General features: G+C 44.6%; 1 protein-coding gene across 1 annotated transcript in view; it reads left to right on the top strand.

Moving 5' to 3' along the window:
• The window catches only part of LOC144768078 (solute carrier family 2, facilitated glucose transporter member 3-like), a 50022-nt gene extending 30274 nt beyond the window's left edge, over positions 1 to 19748 (top strand). The window contains exons 3-10 of the mRNA XM_078651465.1: positions 477 to 637; positions 755 to 995; positions 12049 to 12211; positions 15223 to 15410; positions 16587 to 16691; positions 16970 to 17071; positions 17495 to 17698; positions 18518 to 19748. Of these exons, the coding sequence (XP_078507591.1) occupies positions 477 to 637; positions 755 to 995; positions 12049 to 12211; positions 15223 to 15410; positions 16587 to 16691; positions 16970 to 17071; positions 17495 to 17698; positions 18518 to 18754 (1401 nt within the window). The 3' untranslated portion in view covers positions 18755 to 19748. The remainder of the gene's footprint in view (positions 1 to 476; positions 638 to 754; positions 996 to 12048; positions 12212 to 15222; positions 15411 to 16586; positions 16692 to 16969; positions 17072 to 17494; positions 17699 to 18517) is intronic.
• Positions 19749 to 20015: the final 267 nt, after the last annotated feature.

Raw genomic sequence — 20015 nt, 5'->3', positions numbered from 1 at the left:
AGAGCTGTCAAATAGGTGAAGATGGGCCAGGGTCAATGTTTCTAGTCCTCACCTTTTTACAAATCATTTTATCGAGTGCTCTTCCTCCTATTAGTCCAGAGCTAGAACCTTAACACTACCGTGCGTGCTGCACTCCAATCCTGGTTTACGGTCGGAACCCACTGCCGTACAAGAGCTAGGCCCCTCAAACAGCTCTCCGTCGTGCACCATAGTCCTGACCGGTATCACATTCCTGCGTTTTCAATGCTGGGATTCTGGTCTTTCAGTAACTTTCAGCCATACTGAATGGCAGATGTGCTGCTAGACAACAAGGCTAAAAGACATTCAGATTGACAAGGCCATTGCTGAAACCTATTGGCTCTGCGAATGCTTGCTTAGTCCTGAGATTGGCCCTCACATCAGACCATTTTCTCTACAGATCCCTGCCCTCTGGGATACAGTCCTTCTAAGTCTTCTGTATTATTTCCTGTCTTCAGATCATTCAGGCATTCTACAATGAGACGTACATGCGCCGGACAGGACAATGGATGCCCCAAGAGCTCCTGACCTCTCTCTGGTCGGTCTCGGTTGCCATCTTCGCTGTGGGTGGCATGGTAGGATCCTTCTCCGTGGGGCTGTTTGTCAACCGCTTTGGCAGGTGAGTGATTGAGGGTTGGGTTTTGTAAACATTCCTACCTTTTGACCTCTGTATCACCATGAGTGGGTTCACATTTGTCTCCATGTCCACACCTTCTTCTTACACTCTCCCACATAGGAGGAACTCCATGCTGTTGGCCAACATCCTACCCATCATTAGTGGGGCACTCATGGGCTTCTCCAAACTGGCCTATTCCTATGAGATGCTCATCATTGGACGCTTCATAGTTGGCATCTACTGCGGACTCACCACTGGCTTTGTGCCCATGTACATTGGGGAGCTTGCACCGACCAGGCTGCGGGGTGCCTTTGGGACTCTCCACCAGCTGGCCATTGTGGTGGGCATACTGATTGCACAGGTGAGAGAGCAGGCTTTGTGTTTATATAAGAAGGAAGATTTTGTATTGAGTGGAAGAATGCAGGTTTTTGAAGGTGGGGAGGGTCTTTACGGTGTTAGGTGGGACAATGTATGGGCGGTCAAGGTGGGCTTCCGGGGAAGGAGGTGTGTGCACTGCCGTACTTTTCAGACTGGGAGATTAGAATGCTAGTGAAATATTTTACAACCATATTTTATTTATTTATTTATTTATGACATTTAGTTAAGCGCGAACAATTGCCCTTGGGCGTCTCGGCGCTGCGACTTCTGCAAAATTCTCCACAGCTGGTTCATTAGGGTTTACTGATTAAACAGCCAGGTTTTTAGCTTTTTACGGAATGACCAGAGGGAGTGACTGGTCCTGATCGACTGAGGCAAGGTGTTCCACAGTCTTGGTGCCGTCACCATGATGCGGCGATCTCCCCAAGAGACGGTCTTGGTGCGTGGCACCACTAGTTCGTTGAGGGTAGTGGATCGAAGTAGTCTGGGGGGGGCAGTAGGGTGTCAACTGGTCTTTAAGGAACTGAGGTCCTTGCTTATGCAGTGCTTTGTATACGATACATAAAGTCTTGAACTTGATCCGGTTTCTGATTGGGAGCCAGTGATAGTTTCTGATTGTATCAGCGATGGGCTTATGTTTGGGGATTCTGGAGAGGAGTCTTGCTGCCGCATTTTGTATGGTCTGCATTTTGTTGATTACACGGATCTGAGCATTGGCAAATAGGCCATTGCAGTAGTCCAGTGAGGATAACACCAGGGAACTTATCAGGGTTTTGCCGGCACTATCAGGTAGGAAGGGGATGATTTTCCTTACTAGTCGCAGCTTGTGAAAAGCTGTAGCCGCTATTTGGTTGGCATGGGCAACAAAGTTAAGGTTTTCATCAAAGACAACTCCCAGGTTCCTTACTTTAGGAACAGGTTTGGGCAGGGTTCCGAAAGACGCGGGCCACCAAGCGGGCCACCAGCTTGGGGCTAGTTGTCCAAATATGACAACCTCCGTCTTTTCGGAATTGAGCTTTAGACAATTGGAGGACATCCAGTCTCCAATTGCCAGCATACCTGCTTTAAAACTCTCGGCCACCCTTTCTCCATCGTTTTTGATGACCAGGACTAACTGAGTATCATCTGCATATGAGGTAAGGCACATCCCATGCGCTTTGATGATTTTAGCTAGGTCCGACACATAGATATTAAAGAGTGTAGGACTCAGGGATGAGCCTTGTGGGACCCCGCAAGGCAGAGACAGATTAGCCGACTGGAACGTTCCCAGGGTGTCAGCTTGTGTTCTATCGGACAAAAAGGAGGCCAATAAGCCCTTAGCTGCCTGTTGAATGCCCATTTTTTCGACACGATCGACCAGGATCAAATGGTCGACCGTGTCGAAAGCTGCAGATAGATCTAGTAGCACTAGTACTGCTGTTCCTCCTTGATCTCGAATGACTCTGATGTCATCGGCGGCTTTAATCAAGGCGGTTTCTGTGCCGTGGAACTTGCGGAACCCAAATTGGGTGCTATCCAATTGGTGATGTTCCACGATGAATTCTGATAACTGGGAATTCATCGTTTTCTGCAACTTTTGCCAAGAATGGGAGGCTGGCTATCGGTCAATAGTTTTTCAAATCGTCCTTATCTAGATGTGGTTTTTTTAAGAGTGGTTTTAGGAGAGTTTCTTTGAGTATGTTCGGATAGATCCCTGATCTAAACATAGAGTTGCAGATTTGAGTAATGACCGTAATCAATGAGTCCATGACCGGGGGAAGAATTTTAAAAGGGCACGGGTCCAAGGCTGATCCGGATTTGATGGAAGTGATAATGTCCGCTGTTTGGGCCTCCGTAATGTCATTGAACTGGGTGAATAAGGAATCGGGAGGAGTGGAATTTATGGTATGTGTGGGGTTGTTGGTATTGGAGGAGAAAGCTGAATAGATATCGTTAACTTTTGTAAAAAAGAAATTTGCCAGTGCGTCACAAATAGATTGAGAGGGAGGAGGGTTTAAATCAGGGGTATTCCCTGCTAGCTGCTTAGTAATATCGTAGAGTTGTTTATTAGAATTCTTAGCTTTCTCTATTTGTTCGCTAAAATACTTCCTCTTAGCATCTGTGATCATAGATTTGTATTTAGCGAGCATCTCCTTGTAGCGGGATTTACTTTCTTCATTGTAAGATTTCAGCCAATGCCTCTCCCTATTCCTACAGAGTTGTTTCTGATTCCTGAGTTCTTCGGTAAACCATGGTGCCGAAGGGGCCATCCTGGTTCTGGTTACTGTTTTGAGAGGAACCAGTGAATTCGTGGCATGACCTAACCAATCCTGGAATTGCTTGGTGGCTGTGTTGGGATCTGTGGATAAAATAGGCTGGGTGCTGTCGAGTAAGAGCATTTGGCTTGAGTTGTTTATATCTTTCCAAGCCTTAAAAGGTTCGCGACTGGGAATTGATACGCTAGCAGTGGGGACCTCATTGGTTGTGATTGTACCAAGAATTACATGGTGGTCAGACCATGGGAGCGGGAGGATATCAGTTATATGGATATCCTCTAGGTTGGAAAAGATGCCGTCCAGGATGTGACCGGCATCATGGGTGGGAGAGTTAACCAGTTGAGGGAGCCCCAGGGTTTCCATGTCTGATAGAAGAGGGAGCGTATCCCTGTCATCTGGTTTCTCTAGATGAAAATTAAGATCACCAAGTACCGTTAGTGACTCTTCAATTGCTAGGGATTCGAGGATGGTGCCTAGGTCGGAAAGGAATCCGGAGCGTGCTCCTGGTGGTCTGTATACGAGCATACCTCTGAAATTATGGGATGGGGACAGATTGATGGCAAATTGCATGGCTTCACAGGTGAGTGAGGGGATCGGAAAAGTCCTTGCTGTGAAGGTGTCGCGAGCGATTATAGCTAGCCCGCCCCCTCTTTTGCCCTGTCTGTCCTGTCGGTAGACCTTGAATCCACTAGGGACCACGATAACTAGATCTGGGTCGGACGTGCTATCCATCCAAGTCTCGGTCATGAACAGTATATCTATATTCCTGTCCCTAACCAGATCCGCTATGTCCTGTCTGTGCTTTCCTAGTGAACGAACATTAGTAAGCGCTATCGTGGTGATCTTTGGGTTTTTCTTTTTGCTGGAATTAGTTATGTTGTTTACCAAAGGTATGATGGCCTTACAATGGGGACATGCATGTAAGTTCTAGGGCCAGCTCAGGGTCATGCTTTATGCAGTTATGTACAGGAGGTGGGCGAAGGTCGTTCAGCATTGTAGTCGAGTAGGGGATACTGTGAGCTGCGCCATCAGGACCAGGGGTTACGGCCCTGGGCCCAGTCCCGGCGCAGAAGGGTGCAGACGGGCGCAGACGGGCGCAGACGGGCTTGCCTTTGGCGCGCCTTTGGCACGCCATAGGCTAGCCCGCTGCGCCCGCCCGCTGCACCCGCCCGCTGCACCCGCCCGCTGCACCCGCCCACTGCACCTGCCCGCTGCTCCCGCCCGCTGCGCGGACAGGAAGGCATTGATTTTTTTATACAGTGTGGAGGAGGGTGGGAGGCGTCCTGCAGCTGGACTGCAACCCTTTCCTCCCAGTAAGATGGCGGCTACCACCCTTTGACCCACGGCGAAGGGTGAGAAACGTCTCCTGATCTCTCAGCCTGCCATTTTCTGCCAAGACCCTGAAATCTTGCTCAGATTTTTCTTTAGTGTGAGGTACAAACAATATAACCATTCCAAACTATAACATCACTTTAACCTTTGTTTTTTTAGTGAATTTCTAGTTTTTTTTAAACGTACATTAATATTTTATTACGATACCTAACTAGACCTACTCCGTGCCGCGCTCCCTCAACTCCTGCGGGAAGCCAGCCCCCGCTGCAGATGGCAATATGCGGTGCTCAGGGCGTGAATGGCTGCCCAGGCCCTGCGTACAACCCTCCGCCTTCGGTACTGCCGCAAAATTACACGCAGGTTGCAGTGACCACCACAGTAGTTCCTTTTAATTTGCCCTCAGGGGGTTCCCATCTGGGACTCCCCCAAAAAGGGGCATGGGGCCAGGGTACCCCAACTCTGTCAACTAATAACAGTTTTGAGTAAAGGAATATCCCCAGGTTTCTATCTTTTGGGGTGGGCCAAGGAAGGTCCCCAGACCCAAAGGCTAGTCAAAGGGTAGTGAGGGAGACTCACTTCCTCCCATTAGGATGATCTGAGTTCTGGCTCATGCAGAAGAACCTTTTCACAACCCATTGAAGGATGTGGCCCAAGCACCAGATCCTTTTGTTGCTGTCATTTGGGATGTTGTCTAACCATGGATGGAGTTACATGGCATTTTCATACATATGGAAGTTTACTCAGTACTGCTTGGGCTGTGCAGATGTGATAAAGTGGATAGCATTGCAACTTTGAAGACCCCAATCATGATGACTGACCCAAAAGAGCAGTGTCAGTCAGTCAGAAATACTTTATTCGGTTCATTACAAAAACCACAAAAGTATACAAAATCCAAAAAACGGAGGGCCAAGGTACCAAATTACAATATGGTCAACAGACAGCAAGAAATATAAAAAAGATAAAAACTGTACAAAATATATTCAGAATTCATATACAGATTTAAAAAGCATACACAAATACTCCAATTTACTTAAAAGTCATTATTTACAAACTCTAAAAATAGACCATGCAAGACTTTTATCTAGAGCTGAATAGTTTTTTCCTTAGTCTCATGGCTATGGTTAAAAATGTAGCAACATTAATGATTTCCGACATATTGGACAGTAACTGAAGATGCATTAAGGCCGGTTTCACTTGTCTAAACCCTTTATCTTTTAGTAGGGGTACAATGAATTTTTTCCGAATGTCCGTAAAATAACCACAAAAGAACATGAAGTGAGCAGTGTCCATTATCGAAAATCCATCACAAGTACACAGTTCTAATTCTGATGCCTTGGTCCAGCATGGGCGCCCAGAGAGAAGGAGATGAAGTTTGTTCAGCCTAAACTTGGTTAGTAGATATCTGTGGTTAGCATTGTTAACAACCTTCAGATACGGTTCTAGGTCATGATCTGTTGTTACTACTAACTGATGGGCTCTCACGGTTGGCTTAGTCAACTCGTGACCTTCTCTATCCATCCCTTTGTGCAGCCTAAATGCGGTCTTGACCCATTTCATGTCTCCCTTGACCAATTTGGACGGCTCATCAAATAATTCTGGGCGACCTAGGGAGGCTGCAAGTTTTTTAACATATTTTAGCCATGGAATGGAGTCCCAATGTTCTAAAGTAAGACAGTCCCTCAGGATCTCATGGTTCACCTCCAGCAGTGTCAGCATTGGTATCTGCTGCTATTATGGGCTGTATGACACCCCCGAGATGCGTCGGAAGTAAGGACCCATGAGCTAGTAGGGGGTGCCCAGGCAGACAAATGTGGGAGAAGGTTGGTCCCTGAAGGTAAGGGGCAACGACATCCGGGGAGCAGGAGGGAAGGGTTGGGCAGAGGAGGCAGGCAGGTCACAGTCAGGGGGATGAGAGGGGTCCTCTTGCAGGTCAGCTGTGGAAGTGCAGGAACATGGGGCGCTGGCACATTGAAGAAGGTGGTACGGAAGGACAGCCAAGAACGATGAGGACGAGCATCTCAGATAGAGCGTGCACCATGAATGTGTCCAGAATTCCTATATGGACTGTCAAGATACATGGTGACTGCGAGCCCTCCGAGAGGCAAGGGTTCAGGAGGGGAGAGAGCTGTTGTAGTCCGGGTGGTAGAGAAGGACTATGGGGAAACTTCAGGGCATAGTGAGGAAGCAAAATGTCCCGCTATGGGAATGAAGTGTCTTGCGAGTTAACAATGATGGAACCCTCTGGCTCCTGATAAACTCCATACAGCTATGATGTAATGGATACAGTGAATTAGAGAACAAGTTGCTTTAGAATGTTGAGTTCACTGTTACACACATACATATAAAGAAGTGTTATACTATAAGCTCTGTTTGTGGCGTAGTCATTTACGGGTACCCTGGCTGGGCAGAAGCTACAAATGGTGATGACATAGTGGATAAGTAACCTGAAAATTGATAGTGCTTTCTCAGTAAGTGTGTCGTGCTCCAGACAAACAGCTCGTGTGTGACACGTGTGCCATAGTCGAAGTACATAGTCGACGCTGAGTGCATGTGGAGTCAAAGCGCAGTTCCAGCCGCTGTGAAGCAGGTGAAAACGAAAGCATTTACAGAGAATCAACATGTTGTTGGTCAGGACATACATAAAGGTACCACGCTACTACCCAACATAGAGCCACACCCAGTACAGAGTGACCTAGATGCAAGAAACAGTTGTCTGCTTACCAGAAGTAATTAAAGAGACCACATCACTGGGCAAAGGAACCCAAGGACAAGCACCTGGGGTTGTGCTTACGGAGCCACTCATACCTGAAGAGGGGAGCCACCAAAGCTGCTGAGTGGGGCTCAGAACAACTCCACAGTTCTTTGAAGACTGAAAGTCAGTGAGGGGTTTGGAATAGTGGCAGATTTTTCCTCCAATGGAGAACAAGAAGAAAATCATGTCTTCATTTATAACCAAGGATGATCCATAGGCCAGTAAGTCGCAAGGTCTCATTGAGAATGCGTTAGAAACAGTGGCCAAAAGACTGCCACATCCTGCCTCATTAAGTTCCCTGCTGGTCTACAATGCTGCTGCCGTACTGATGTTTACTTCAGAAAAGCATGTGCATGTTAGACCAGCCACATGTGAAGAAAAATGTCAGTCAAAGAAATGTTGACATGCCAAAGCACCAAAGTCATTCAAACATTGCCCTAAAATTACACTGAAAGTAAATGGTTGTTTGATACCTTTCATCATCGACAGTGGTGCGTCAATAAACATTGTGCATGAGGAAAAATATAATGAATTGCATCTCTCACCACAACTTATGCAGTCAAAAACAAAGATGTAAACATGAGCTGCATCAACACTCTTAAAAAGTAAAGCCCATTTGTACCGACGATGAAACACAAGTAAACAAAGGTGCAAGCACCAATCCATGTGTTTCAAGGGACAGGGTCAAGTACCTCTCTACCCAGCTTCAGCACAGTTCCCTTCCTTGTTTCATGGTTTAGAAAATCTTAAAACTATGCAAGTAAAGTTGCATATTTGTTTTTTTGCATTTTTTATATAGCACAAACTTTACCTGAAGGTTTTGAAGTGCTTTACAGGAGCACCACTTACATTACATTGGGACACATGCATTTCTGATAGGCACTGGGAGATTAAGTGATTTGCCCAAAATCACAGGATGTTGAGCCGATAACGATACTTGAACCTGGTTCCCCAGTTCCAAAGTCAACAGCTCTGTCTGTTATGCCACATCCTTCTCATATTAATGAGGATGTCTGTCTGGTTGCTCAGAGACATAGGTGAATTGATTTTCATTTACAAGATGCAGTTAAAAATGAAATTGAATTGTTACTTAAGCATGATATAATTGAGCGTTCGACTGGTCCAATGCCATGGGTTTCTCCCATAGTGGTAGTGCCCAAGAAGGACAGTGAAGGAGCGGTACACATATGAATTGACATGCGTCAGATAAACCAGGCAATTAAACCAGAACAACATACAGGTCCATACATTGCTGATATGATACCACAATTAAATGGGGCAAAGGTTTTCATTCACCTTGATTTGAATAAAGATTATCTTCAGTTGGAATACACAGAAAACTGAAGGTACATTACAACCTTTCCTACACATATTGGTCTGTTTAGATACAAAAGGCTCAGCTTTTGTGTGTCATCAGTTACAAAACCTTTTCAAGACATCATTTGACGTATCATATAGCCTTTCATGAATGCGTGCAATTATAGTGAAGACATATTAGTTTTTGGAGCTACCCAAAAAGAGCATGACTAGGCTCTCACACAAGTATGTCGTTTACTGGCTGATGCCGTTTTGACTTGGAATGCAGATAAATATGAGTTCCTTAAGACAAAGTTAAAATTCTTATTCTCTTATATCTTTTATGATGGGGTATGACACCTGATCCTGCTAAAGTATAAGCAATGTCAAATGCTGATCCCCTAGAGGATGCTGCAATGGTGCGTTCATTTCTTGGCATGCCCACCTACTGTTCTAGATATATACGAGACTTTGCCACTGTAAGTGCTCCATTGAGAGAATTGAAGAAAAAGAATGTTTCATTTAAGTGGTCACAGGAATGTAAGAACAGTTTTAAAAAAATCAAACAACCCATTGAGAATGCTTCTGCAAGGGCTTTTTTCAATCCCAAACTTTATACAGAGGTTGTTGTTGACGCTGGCTGAGTTGGTTTAGGTGCTAAACTTGTACAGCACAGAGGACACCTGAATGCTCAAAGACATATTTTGGCATATGCAAGTAGGAGTTTATCTTAGCCAGAACATGCTTACAACCTGAAAAAGAAAGTTTATCTGTGGTATGGCCATGTGAACACTTTCATGTATTTCTGCACAGAAAGCCTTTTACGCTGTTAACTGATGCTCAAGCTGTACTAACAATATTTGGCAATCCAAAGGCCAAGATGCCACCTCGCATTGAACGTTAGGGACTATGGCTACAACAGTACAATTATAACATTGTGCATCATCCAGGAAAGGTTCAGAACTCTCCTGATAATTTTTTCCATAGTGTCCATTCAAGGTCATGGCACTCCTTCCGAGTCAGCTGAAGCTTACATCAACTTTATTGTAAAATCAAACACACCGGCTGCCATTTCGTTAGCTCAGATTATCACTGTCATGAGCCACAAGAGTGAAATGCTAAATTTGAAAGATAGAATTACACCTCAGTCGTGGAACCAGCACACTTGACTTCTCATCTGCAAGGGTGAATATCTACATATAGGAATGTCAAAGATGAGCCGTCCATAACTCAAGGGTCGAGAATCTTGATTCCAGAGAGTCTGTGGCAGAAAAGGATTGAAGCGGCCCATGAAGGACATGGGGGAATTGTGGCCACAAAACGAGCTCTTGGAGACCGATTCTGGTTTTTGTATCTCAATGAGCGGCTTGAGAAGGAATTCAAGGCCTGCCATCTATGCAACTGCCTTTCTGTAAGAGTTACTCAACACACTCTAAATATGTCAGAACTCCTGAAGCATACCTGGGAGAGAATAGCCATTGACATTTCCGATTTACTTGTCAACGGACATCACCTGATGGTGATGATGGATGAATACTTGTGATTTCCATTAATTGAGGATCTCTCATCCACCAACCACTCAAGACGGAGTCATTGAGAGACTGAATGTCATATTTGTGACATGGGGTGCTCCAGCAATACTAAAATCTGACAATGGCCTGTCTTTTAATAGTTGGATGTTCAAAGACTTCTTAGAGCATCTGAATGTAATTCATCAAAAGAGCACTCCTCTGTGGCCGTAGACCAATGGACTGGTTAAGATGAATGAGTAAGAAAGCTGTCCAGCATGCTACTCTTTACAAGCTCAATTTACAAATTGTGTTAAAGTCTACATTGAGAGCCTACCATTCAACACCTCACTCAACCGCCGGTAAAAGTCTGGCAACATTGATATTCAGGAGAGCAATGGCAACCAAGATACCTCAGTGGGCCAATCAGAGAGAAGGAGATGAAAATGCAACGCGTACGATGGACTTGGTTCAGAAACAAAAGATGAAAACATATGCTGACCGAAGACGACATGCAAAAAACGTCGTCTTCCGGAAAGGAGACAGAGTACTTGTGCATCAGATGCAGAAAAGAAAATCTGATGCTCCCATTCATGTGAAATCTTTCCAAGTGGAGTCGACCAAAGGACACATGGTGACTGCCCAGCACCCCGGGGAAACTTATACCAGAAACTCGTCTCACTTTCGGCATGTGATTCATTGTACACCAGATCTCCATGGTGAAGTAGGGACCAATTCTGAAGCACCAGTGACTGCTGCTGCATTTTCACCATCACAGCAGATCTTGGATCATGATGGCGGAAGGTATCACCATAACACGATGCGTTCAGGTCAATCAATTACAGCGCCAAAGAGATTAATTGAAGAGACCTAAATGTATATGTGTGTATATATTTTGTAAAACTGGTACATTTTCATTTAACAGAGAGGTGGTGTAGTGTCTTGCAAATAAACAATGACAGAGCCATTTTGGCTCCTGATGAACTCCGTAGAGCTATGATATAATGAATAGAGTATATTACAGTGAAGGTCGCTTTAGAATGTTGAGTTTCTAGTTACACGGAGACGAACAAAGACGTGTGATATTACGCTCCGTGTGTGGCGTAGTCCTTTATGGGTAAACTCACTGGGAAGACACTACATGTTTGATAAGGGCAATGATAGATGTGTGTAAAGGGGACCGTCAGAGGGAAGGTAGGGGCAGGAACAACAATGCGGGGTGGGAAGTGAGGCAGCGGAGGGGGCAGATTATGTACTGAGAAGGATGGCATAGAGAATTTGTCAGGTAATTCGTCATAGGCCACTTGATAGATATGTTTGCTGATTAGTGTGTGATTCACAAAGGTACACATGCACTTTTGTGTAAGTTTACTCTTTTTTGGGTATTCCCCAACCACAAGTTAATAGTTGAGTTTAGTACAGGCCTATCTTTTTATGTGCGGAGTGCTCCACCCAGACTGCGGAGTCTCTACACTCATAAACGTACTATTAACTTGTAGTTTGTGAATACCAAAAAATAGAGTTAACTTACGGAAACAAGTACATTTACCTCTGTGAATCAGACCCATTATGTTCTAATCTTGGTGTTGTGTTAACAACTCTTGCAGAATATGAGTCTTTTTAATAATATGAAAATACTGCCCATAATATCAGTTTATTAACCTTTCTCCACCGCTTTTTACCTTCCTTCATCTTTTTCTTGGTTCCACCTACCAAACATTTCTCTCTCTCTCTATTTCCTTTATTCCCCCTTCCATCCTTTTTGCTCCCTTTCTTCTCTTAATTCATTACTTCATCCCTCTCTTGCATTTTAACTTGCACCCCCTCCTATCCGCTATTCTTTATCCCTTGCCCTGTCTCCTCTCTGTCTCTTGCCCTCCTCTCTCTCCGCAGATCTTCGGTCTGGATGTCATCATGGGGACTGAGCGCCTCTGGCCCCTTCTCCTTGCCTTCACTGTCTTCCCGGCCTTCATACAGATTGCTTTGCTGCCCTTCTGCCCAGAGAGCCCACGTTTCCTGCTCATCATCAAAATGGAGGAGGAGCGAGCGCAGGCCAGTACGTGAGGTTTTCCTGCTCTTCTATGGGCAGTGCCTCTGCCAACGTACTTTCTGCTGGCATATAGAATAGGAGCCCAGAACCGAGGCACCAACTCATTCTGGCAGTCGCAGGGCTATCTTGTCTTAATGGAGGAACTTTGCCCAAGTCCCCAAGAGAAATGGGAATGCTGAAGCTGGGCACAGCGTGTACCATGAGGTTCTTAGCTACACTGCTTGATTGATGAGTCTTTATTCTAAGCAGCAGTGCTAACCACTGGGAGATAACTTCTAATAGCATGGCTTCTGGGAGCTCACAATAGAATATTGACAGTTCTGTGGTTTACAAGACCAATAGACAGATTCTAAAAGGCGGTGTTTCTTCTGATACGCTTAATATTGACGGTGGTGATTATCTGATGGGAGGTTTTTGAGGATGGTGGAACTTTAGATGCCTGTCTGATGATCATTGTGAATGGTGGAGCTTTTGATACCCTCAAATGAGACTATTGAGGGTGATGCGGCAGGATGATATGATTTCTGATACATGTTGGGAGATTAATCCTAGTAATAGCATCCAGGAGGTTACTGAAGGTGGTGGCGGTGGTTCCTGATAGCTTTTCGAGGATTATCCTATGTGTTTGGGCTTCTGGGGCTTGATGGAAGAAGTTTGAAGGTAGAGGGGCTTTGTTACCTGTTTGGAGACTATTGAGTATGGTGGAACTATTGAGGGCTTCTGGGGATAAAGGTTAATCACCAAGGGGCAGTCATTGGAAGATTATTGAGGTGGGGAGACTTGTGAAACTTATTGGGATGTTATTGGCTGTGGTGAGTCTTTTGAGACTTGACTATTTATTTATTTTATTTATTTATTTAAACACTTGTTAAGCGCAACGAAGGCCCGTGGGCATCTCGGCGCTAAGTATTTGCTGAAATCTGCCTTAGAGAAGGATGTAATTATTGATCAAATAGCCACGTTTTAAGATGCTTTCGGAAAGACCACAGAGAGGGGCTGCTCTTTATAGATAGTGGCAAAGTATTCCAGAGCTTGGGTGCTGAAACGAGAAATCTTCTGTCGCCCCATGAAACCAGTTTGGTACGGGGTATTTCCAGCTGGAGGAGGTCAGAAGACCGCAGGGATCTGGTGGGCCGATAGGGAACAAGTTTTTGCGTAAGAAAGGCTGGTCCCTGGTTATGCAACGCCTTATAGACAATACACAAAGCTTTGAATTTAGATCTGTTCCTGATGGAAAGCAAGTGAAGTTCTCTGATGGTTCCTGAGACTGATTGAAACTTGGGGATATCACCCAGCAGTCTGGCAGCCGCATTTTGGATGGTTTGCAGCTTATTGAGAACTTTTTCTTGGGAATTCAAAAATAGGGCATTACAATAGTCCAGGGTGGACAGGACCAAGGACGTGATCAGGGTTTTACCAGCTGAGGCAGGAAGGAAGGGGAGAATTTTTTTAATGATTCGTAGCTTATAAAAAGCAGAGGAGGCAATCTGATTTGCATGGGGGAAAAACGTGAGACGGTCGTCAAACATGACACCTAGATTCCTCACTTTGCTGACAGGAGTGGGGGGAGGACCCATAGACTGTGGCCACCAGCGGGAGGACCATTCTGGGGTTAAGCTTCCAAAGATGACCACCTCGGACTTATCCGAGTTCAATTTAAGGCAATTGGATGCCATCCAATTCCCTATGGCCTGCATGCCCAGATTAAAATTATCAGCGATTTTTTGGCCGTCATTTCTGATGGCCAGAACCAACTGAGTGTCGTCGGCGTAAGATGTAAGGCTCATCCCATGGGCACGAATGGTTTTGGCAAGGTCTGACACATATATGTTAAAGAGTGTCGGACTCAGGGATGAGCCTTGAGGTACACCGCACGGCAAGGACAGGGTGGTGGACTGAAAAGGCCCTATGGTGACTACCTGAGTTCTCTCGGCAAGGAAGGAAGCCAGGAGAGTCCTAGCCCTATGTCTAATCCCCAGTGCTTCGACACGGTCGATCAAGATGGCATGATCGACCGTGTCGAATGCCGCTGATAGGTCCAGCAGTATCAAGACTGCTGTACCACCCGCGTCGCGAATGGTTCTGATGTCCTCTGTAGCCTTGATCAGGGCCGTCTCTGTCCCATGATTTAGGCGGAAACCAAACTGGGAGTCATCCAGTAGATTATGGGTTTCTAAAAAGGCTGATAGTTGAGTGTTTAGGGCCTTCTCGACAACTTTAGCCAAGATAGGCAGATTGGCAATCGGTCGGTAATTTTTAAGCTCGTTCCTATCTAGGTTATGTTTTTTCAGTAGCGGCTTTAGTAGCGTCTTTTTTAGATCGGAGGGGTAAACACCTGTGTTAATCATGGTGTTACAGATGGTAGTGATGGCTGGAAGCAGTGCTTCTGAGAGTGGGAGCAGTACTTTAAAAGGGCAGGGATCAAGGGCAGAGCCTGATTTGATGGATGACACAATGTCCCTGACCTGATTAATAGAGACTTCTTTAAACTGGGAAAGAGATGGGCCAGACTAAAGATTGATTAGAATATTGCAATATCTGCAGTCAGGATATAAGTGGAGACGATGCGGCTATTGACAACTGTCTGGAGATTGAGGGTTTTTACACTTGTAGTAGTTGTTTGGGGGTTTGCAAGTTTGATTGTCTTTATGGTGCAAATTGGGATATCATTGATGATAGTAGAGCTTCAGAGGCTAGCTGGAAGTTTGGAGGTTTTCTGAAAACTGTGCGTAGACCATTGTGGGTGGTGTATATTCTGATCACAAGTGGGAAACTATTGAGGACTGGACTTATTATACCAAGTGAAAAACTATGGTAGGAGTAGGACATCTACTGTCATTTGGGTGCTTATCAAGGGCAGTGAGGTTCCTGATAATACAATTTGTCTGTAGATTAATTATGAGCAGTGGCACTTCTTATAACGCCTTAAAGCATTTGAAGAGTGGGCTGAGAAAGGAGGGAAGATGTTATGCCAGCCTATGTGTTTATTAATCAGGATTCTATCATTCTTTCCCCAGTTATGAGAAAGTTGCATGGCACATATGATGTATCACAGGACATACAGGAGATGAAGGAGGAAAGTGCCAAGATGTCACAGGAGAAGCCGGTGTCCATCATCGAGCTTTTCCGCTTGAGCAAGTACCGCCAACCCATCTTTATTGCCATTGTACTGCAGCTCTCTCAGCAGCTGTCGGGCATCAATGCTGTAAGTTCTATTTTTCACTTATCCATAGTACTGGGAAGGCTCAGGTTCCCTTCGCGTATCTCGACTTGGGAAACACTAGCGGGGAACCAAGTTTAGAACTAAATGTCCACAGAACACTACTCAAGATTAGCCAAAAGTTTAACTTATCTATTCAAAGTGGAAGCAATACTCTCTATAGAAATATTAAAGTAATGGCTACCATTGATACTGTAGACCCAAAATCATGTGCAGAAACAACAGTGAAATACTTAAAATCTCTAGCAGTGTAAGCCAACTTTTATCATAGAACATAATAAGTCCACGGTTAAGGAGGAGAAAGCTGACGTAGCTTATTATCACACTGGTCTCCCTACATATGCCTAATCTGGTCAGTGCTCTTGTGAAGGTCCAGAAACTAAGTGAGTATGTACCTTTAGATCTTTATAGGACAGATGTATGAAATCCTCCAGACGTAGAGTAAGAACAGCTGGTATAGGACCACTAATGTCTCCTAGATCTAAATATAACATTCACGAATGAGCATTTTATCTTCGTGAAGTATAGTATTTGATCAGGCTTCTATAGATTCATATTGTGGAGGATAGAAGAGTCATACTGTGCCGCCAGTTTGCAGTGACCCAATTTGGCAGCACTCATTAACCGGAGAGTGTTTGATTCTTACAATGATTGCTTTCAGAGTCCCAGGATGAAGGGATGAGGATACAAAATTGGAAGCAAGTAGGAAGCAAATTTACTTTAATGGACACTGTTGACACTTGCTATGAGTTTAGATATTGGACAAAGAATATTATTGAAGCTGAGTGAACATTTGATAAAAATAAGCAACCATGTTCTAGGAGTTTATTAGCAATTCATGGTTGTAGGATCTTTGGGGTTTGTGGCCTATACATATATCATTGCCACCAGTGGTCATGTTCAGAGCTCAGGTCGTGACAATATGTTTGTAGACAAAGGATGTCAGGATGGGACCTGTTGCAGTGCATTAGGATTTCATTTTGTGTTGCTGGACGGATGGTCACAATTTCTTCAATGACAACTAATTAGCGGGTGGCAACCAACTTCACAATGGATGCAAGATGGCTGTGTTTCAAGTTGTGCATCACCATCTAGTGAGATTGAATGTGGATTTAGGTTCTAATGTTTGAGAGACATCATGCCTTCTTTTTCTTCCTCAAGGTCTTCTACTACTCCACTACGATCTTTAAAAGTGCCCGTGTTCCCGAACCAGTCTACGCTACTATTGGTGCTGGAATTGTCAACGTTGTCTTCACAGTTGTCTCGGTAAGGCTCATTGGAAAACCATAGGGCTCGGAAAAGTGGGACCTTGTGGGCAGGTGAAAAATAGAGGAACTACTTGAGCTCAAATAAAGAGAGAGCGAAGGAAATGGGCAGCCTAAGGATAGCAAGAAATTTTGCAGATTCACGGATTGGTGGGAGCATGCTCGGAGCTAATAGACTAATGCTATGTTTTGGTTTTTGCAAACTTCAAACTTAACTGTGCCATCCACCAATTGACTGGGGCACATTATCAGTTTCTATATATCTTTTTCATTTTGCAGCTGTTTCTGATTGATCGAGCAGGACGCCGTACCCTTCACTTGATCGGTCTTGGCGGGATGTTCTTTGGTGCCATACTGATGACCATTGCACTCAAACTCAAGGTGAGAACTTCATCAATATGCTTACCTTCTTATACCTCAAGGCGGGGCTATGGAAGGTGAAACACGTGAAAGGCCTAAGGCAGCAGGTAGCATGATGTGGATATTGCTTGAATGAGTAGTGTTATATGTCAAGCATAAATGGGCAGGTCTGCAGAGGGACTTGAATTTAGAATTGATAAACCTGCAAGTTAGTGATGATACACATAGAGTAAAAGTGAAAACATGTGGGGTTATAGGTCCTTCACCAGTTAGTTAGTGGTGGCCATCATGCATTTAGGACTGTGATGATGCTCATATATTTATGGGTTATCAGGTGATAGGCATATGTGTGTCTGTAACCTCATCTGCTGTTCAGATCCTGCATTCTACTTTCTCCATGATAATCCCTCTTATGTCTTTTCTTCTTTCTCTCTTTTGCCACAGGAGACCATCTTCTGGATGAGTTATGTCAGCATGGTGGCCATATTTGGCTTTGTGGCCTTCTTTGAGATTGGACCAGGCCCAATACCTTGGTTTATTGTTGCTGAACTCTTCAGCCAAGGTCCGCGGCCAGCTGCCATGGCAGTCTCCGGATGTTCCAATTGGACAGCCAACTTCCTTGTCGGCATGCTCTTCCCAATAGCAGCGGTAAGCCAGTGTTCTCCAAAAAAAAGAGTGAATTCCCACATACTGTGAGTGTGAGATTGCTCTAAGCCCGTGACAGTGGGGTATCTAACTTTCATATTATTGTTTGTATTGTCCGTGAACACTTGGATAGCTGAGAATGTATTCAGTAACTGATACGCACGAGTACTGGGAGCACTCAGCTTGTGGTCAGTGTGAGGGCAGCCCATGCCTTCTGGCAGAGTTCACCTTGGTGGCAAGGTGCTTAGAGCCATATTTACCAGTGGAACTAAGGTAGAGAAGTGTGGCTCAATGGTTAGAGCGGCAGACCCTGATGCAGTAGTCTAGCCCGGGACCAGGGTTCAATTCCTGCTTCGGCGGGTCTCAGGCTCAATTTCCTCGGACCTGATAATTCTTGCCTCGGTGCCTATTCTAATCATGGGTCCCACTCTGCACCTCTGAGCAATAGCTTGCTTAATCTCTACAACGGCCCCAACAACTCTGAGGATGCCTGACTTCACCTTGGGGGGGCCCAGGAGTGGGCTCCTCACAGGGAAAGGCCAGGAAGGGTTCCTCGGCGGTATTCGTACAAGCGCCGAGATGCCTCCGGGTAGTCGTGCGCTATATAAGTGCGTAATTATCATTTAAGGTGGATGTCAGTGTTTGCAGCCTCTGAGTTCTATTTTCTTTTTGTGTTGATTCTCCCATGGTCTTGTGACCTTCTACACAATGTCACTTGTATTAACAGCAGGGGCAGCAACCATTGTTAAATCCACACATCAGCTACAAACCTATATCCTATTCCTAACCTACGATCAATGTCTTCTCTTCCTTAACATCCAGGAATACTGTGGCGATTACGTCTTCATCATCTTCGCAGTCTTGCTCCTTATCTTCTTCATCTACACCTTCTTCAAAGTTCCAGAGACCAGGGGGCGGACATTTGAGGACATCTCGCGGGGCTTTGAAAAACAACCAGCTGAGCAGGCCATGGAGAAAGGTCCCATGGTGGAGTTAACCAACATCAAGGAGATTTCTCCAGCTGCAGATGGAGAGCCAACCTCCCCTCCACCAGTGTAAGATGGCAGACAACTCACCACGTCTTAGGACTGTCAAGAAGCACCTCCAGAGACCCTGCTTTAAAACCTGCTAGAACTTCACCCTCTTCCTGGCTACAAATGGGAAGGGTTCATGCAGACACATAAAGGGTTAGAGATTGCTAGGGCAGACCGCTTCCTTCAGACAAATTCTCAAAGCTCAATATAACAATTTGAAAGTTCTCCTTTAAGGGAACGATTGTCAGATTTTTCAATCCTTTGGACAGAACACTGATACGCGATACGTCCTGGAGGAAAAACCACTAAATGTAGTTGAAAATTTTACATAAAATGGAGAGATGCTCAGGTCTTCTTTGTTCTGATCCCTGCACCTGCTGTAGGAAGAGAAATTGCACTCTGGAAGATGGTCAAGGGACACCTAGTTGTAGAAACTACCTGAGGAACCACATTTTCCTTCGGAAGCATTTTAATATAGCACAGCCGCGTTCCACGATTCATGGTCCTAGACAAAACCGTGTTGGCCCACGTGAAATGAGAATCATCTGCCAAAATGAGAGATTGAAGACCAACTAAGTATGGCATAACTGGGTATACGGGGCGGCCATTCACATGCTAGCCTCTGTAAATGAAAAAGTCAGAAGGCAAGATATTTTAGAACCTCTTAAAGAATGGCTAAGAAAACAAATCCAATATATTGGTCAATCCTAACTACAGTGAAATGGAGAAGCTACAAAAGTCTCACATTGAACTTTAAAAATATATATATTTTCATTTATTTTTATGAACAAAAGATACATTCTTTTTCTGTTTTTTAAGAAATATTTGTGCAGGGAACCAGATGTTATTATTTTATTACTGTGACTGGGCAAACCATTACTTCACAGTTCCACTGAAACTATTTTTAACAAAAAGAACCAACTCTATATGGCTTGTCACAGTATCAATACAATAACTGCCCTCACTTCACATCCTGCCTGATCAATAGTTTGAGTAGTAAATGGATATCGTCTTTTGTATTTTTGGGGCTGTCTGATTATTATGAGTGGCATTTTGTATGCATGTGTGTGTTTATGTGATTGGGTATGCACTTTGCAGGGCATGTTTACAAGTTTCTCTTAGATTTCCTGGTCTTCAACACTGCTCTTTTGCCATTCAGGTGGGTGCCAGCCAGAAAACCATGCATTATTTTCTTTAAAGTGAACTTAATACAGATATTCATACATACACATTGACAAACTATAGAGGCAATGCCATGATTGTAATAAAATCCATCAATTCTGTAG

The sequence above is a fragment of the Lissotriton helveticus genome, chromosome 7, assembly GCF_964261635.1.
Source record: "Lissotriton helveticus chromosome 7, aLisHel1.1, whole genome shotgun sequence".
NCBI classification, from domain to species: Eukaryota; Metazoa; Chordata; class Amphibia; order Caudata; family Salamandridae; genus Lissotriton; species Lissotriton helveticus.
Note: the sequence above shows the minus strand (reverse complement) of the source record. Positions and strands in the feature narration are given on the sequence as shown.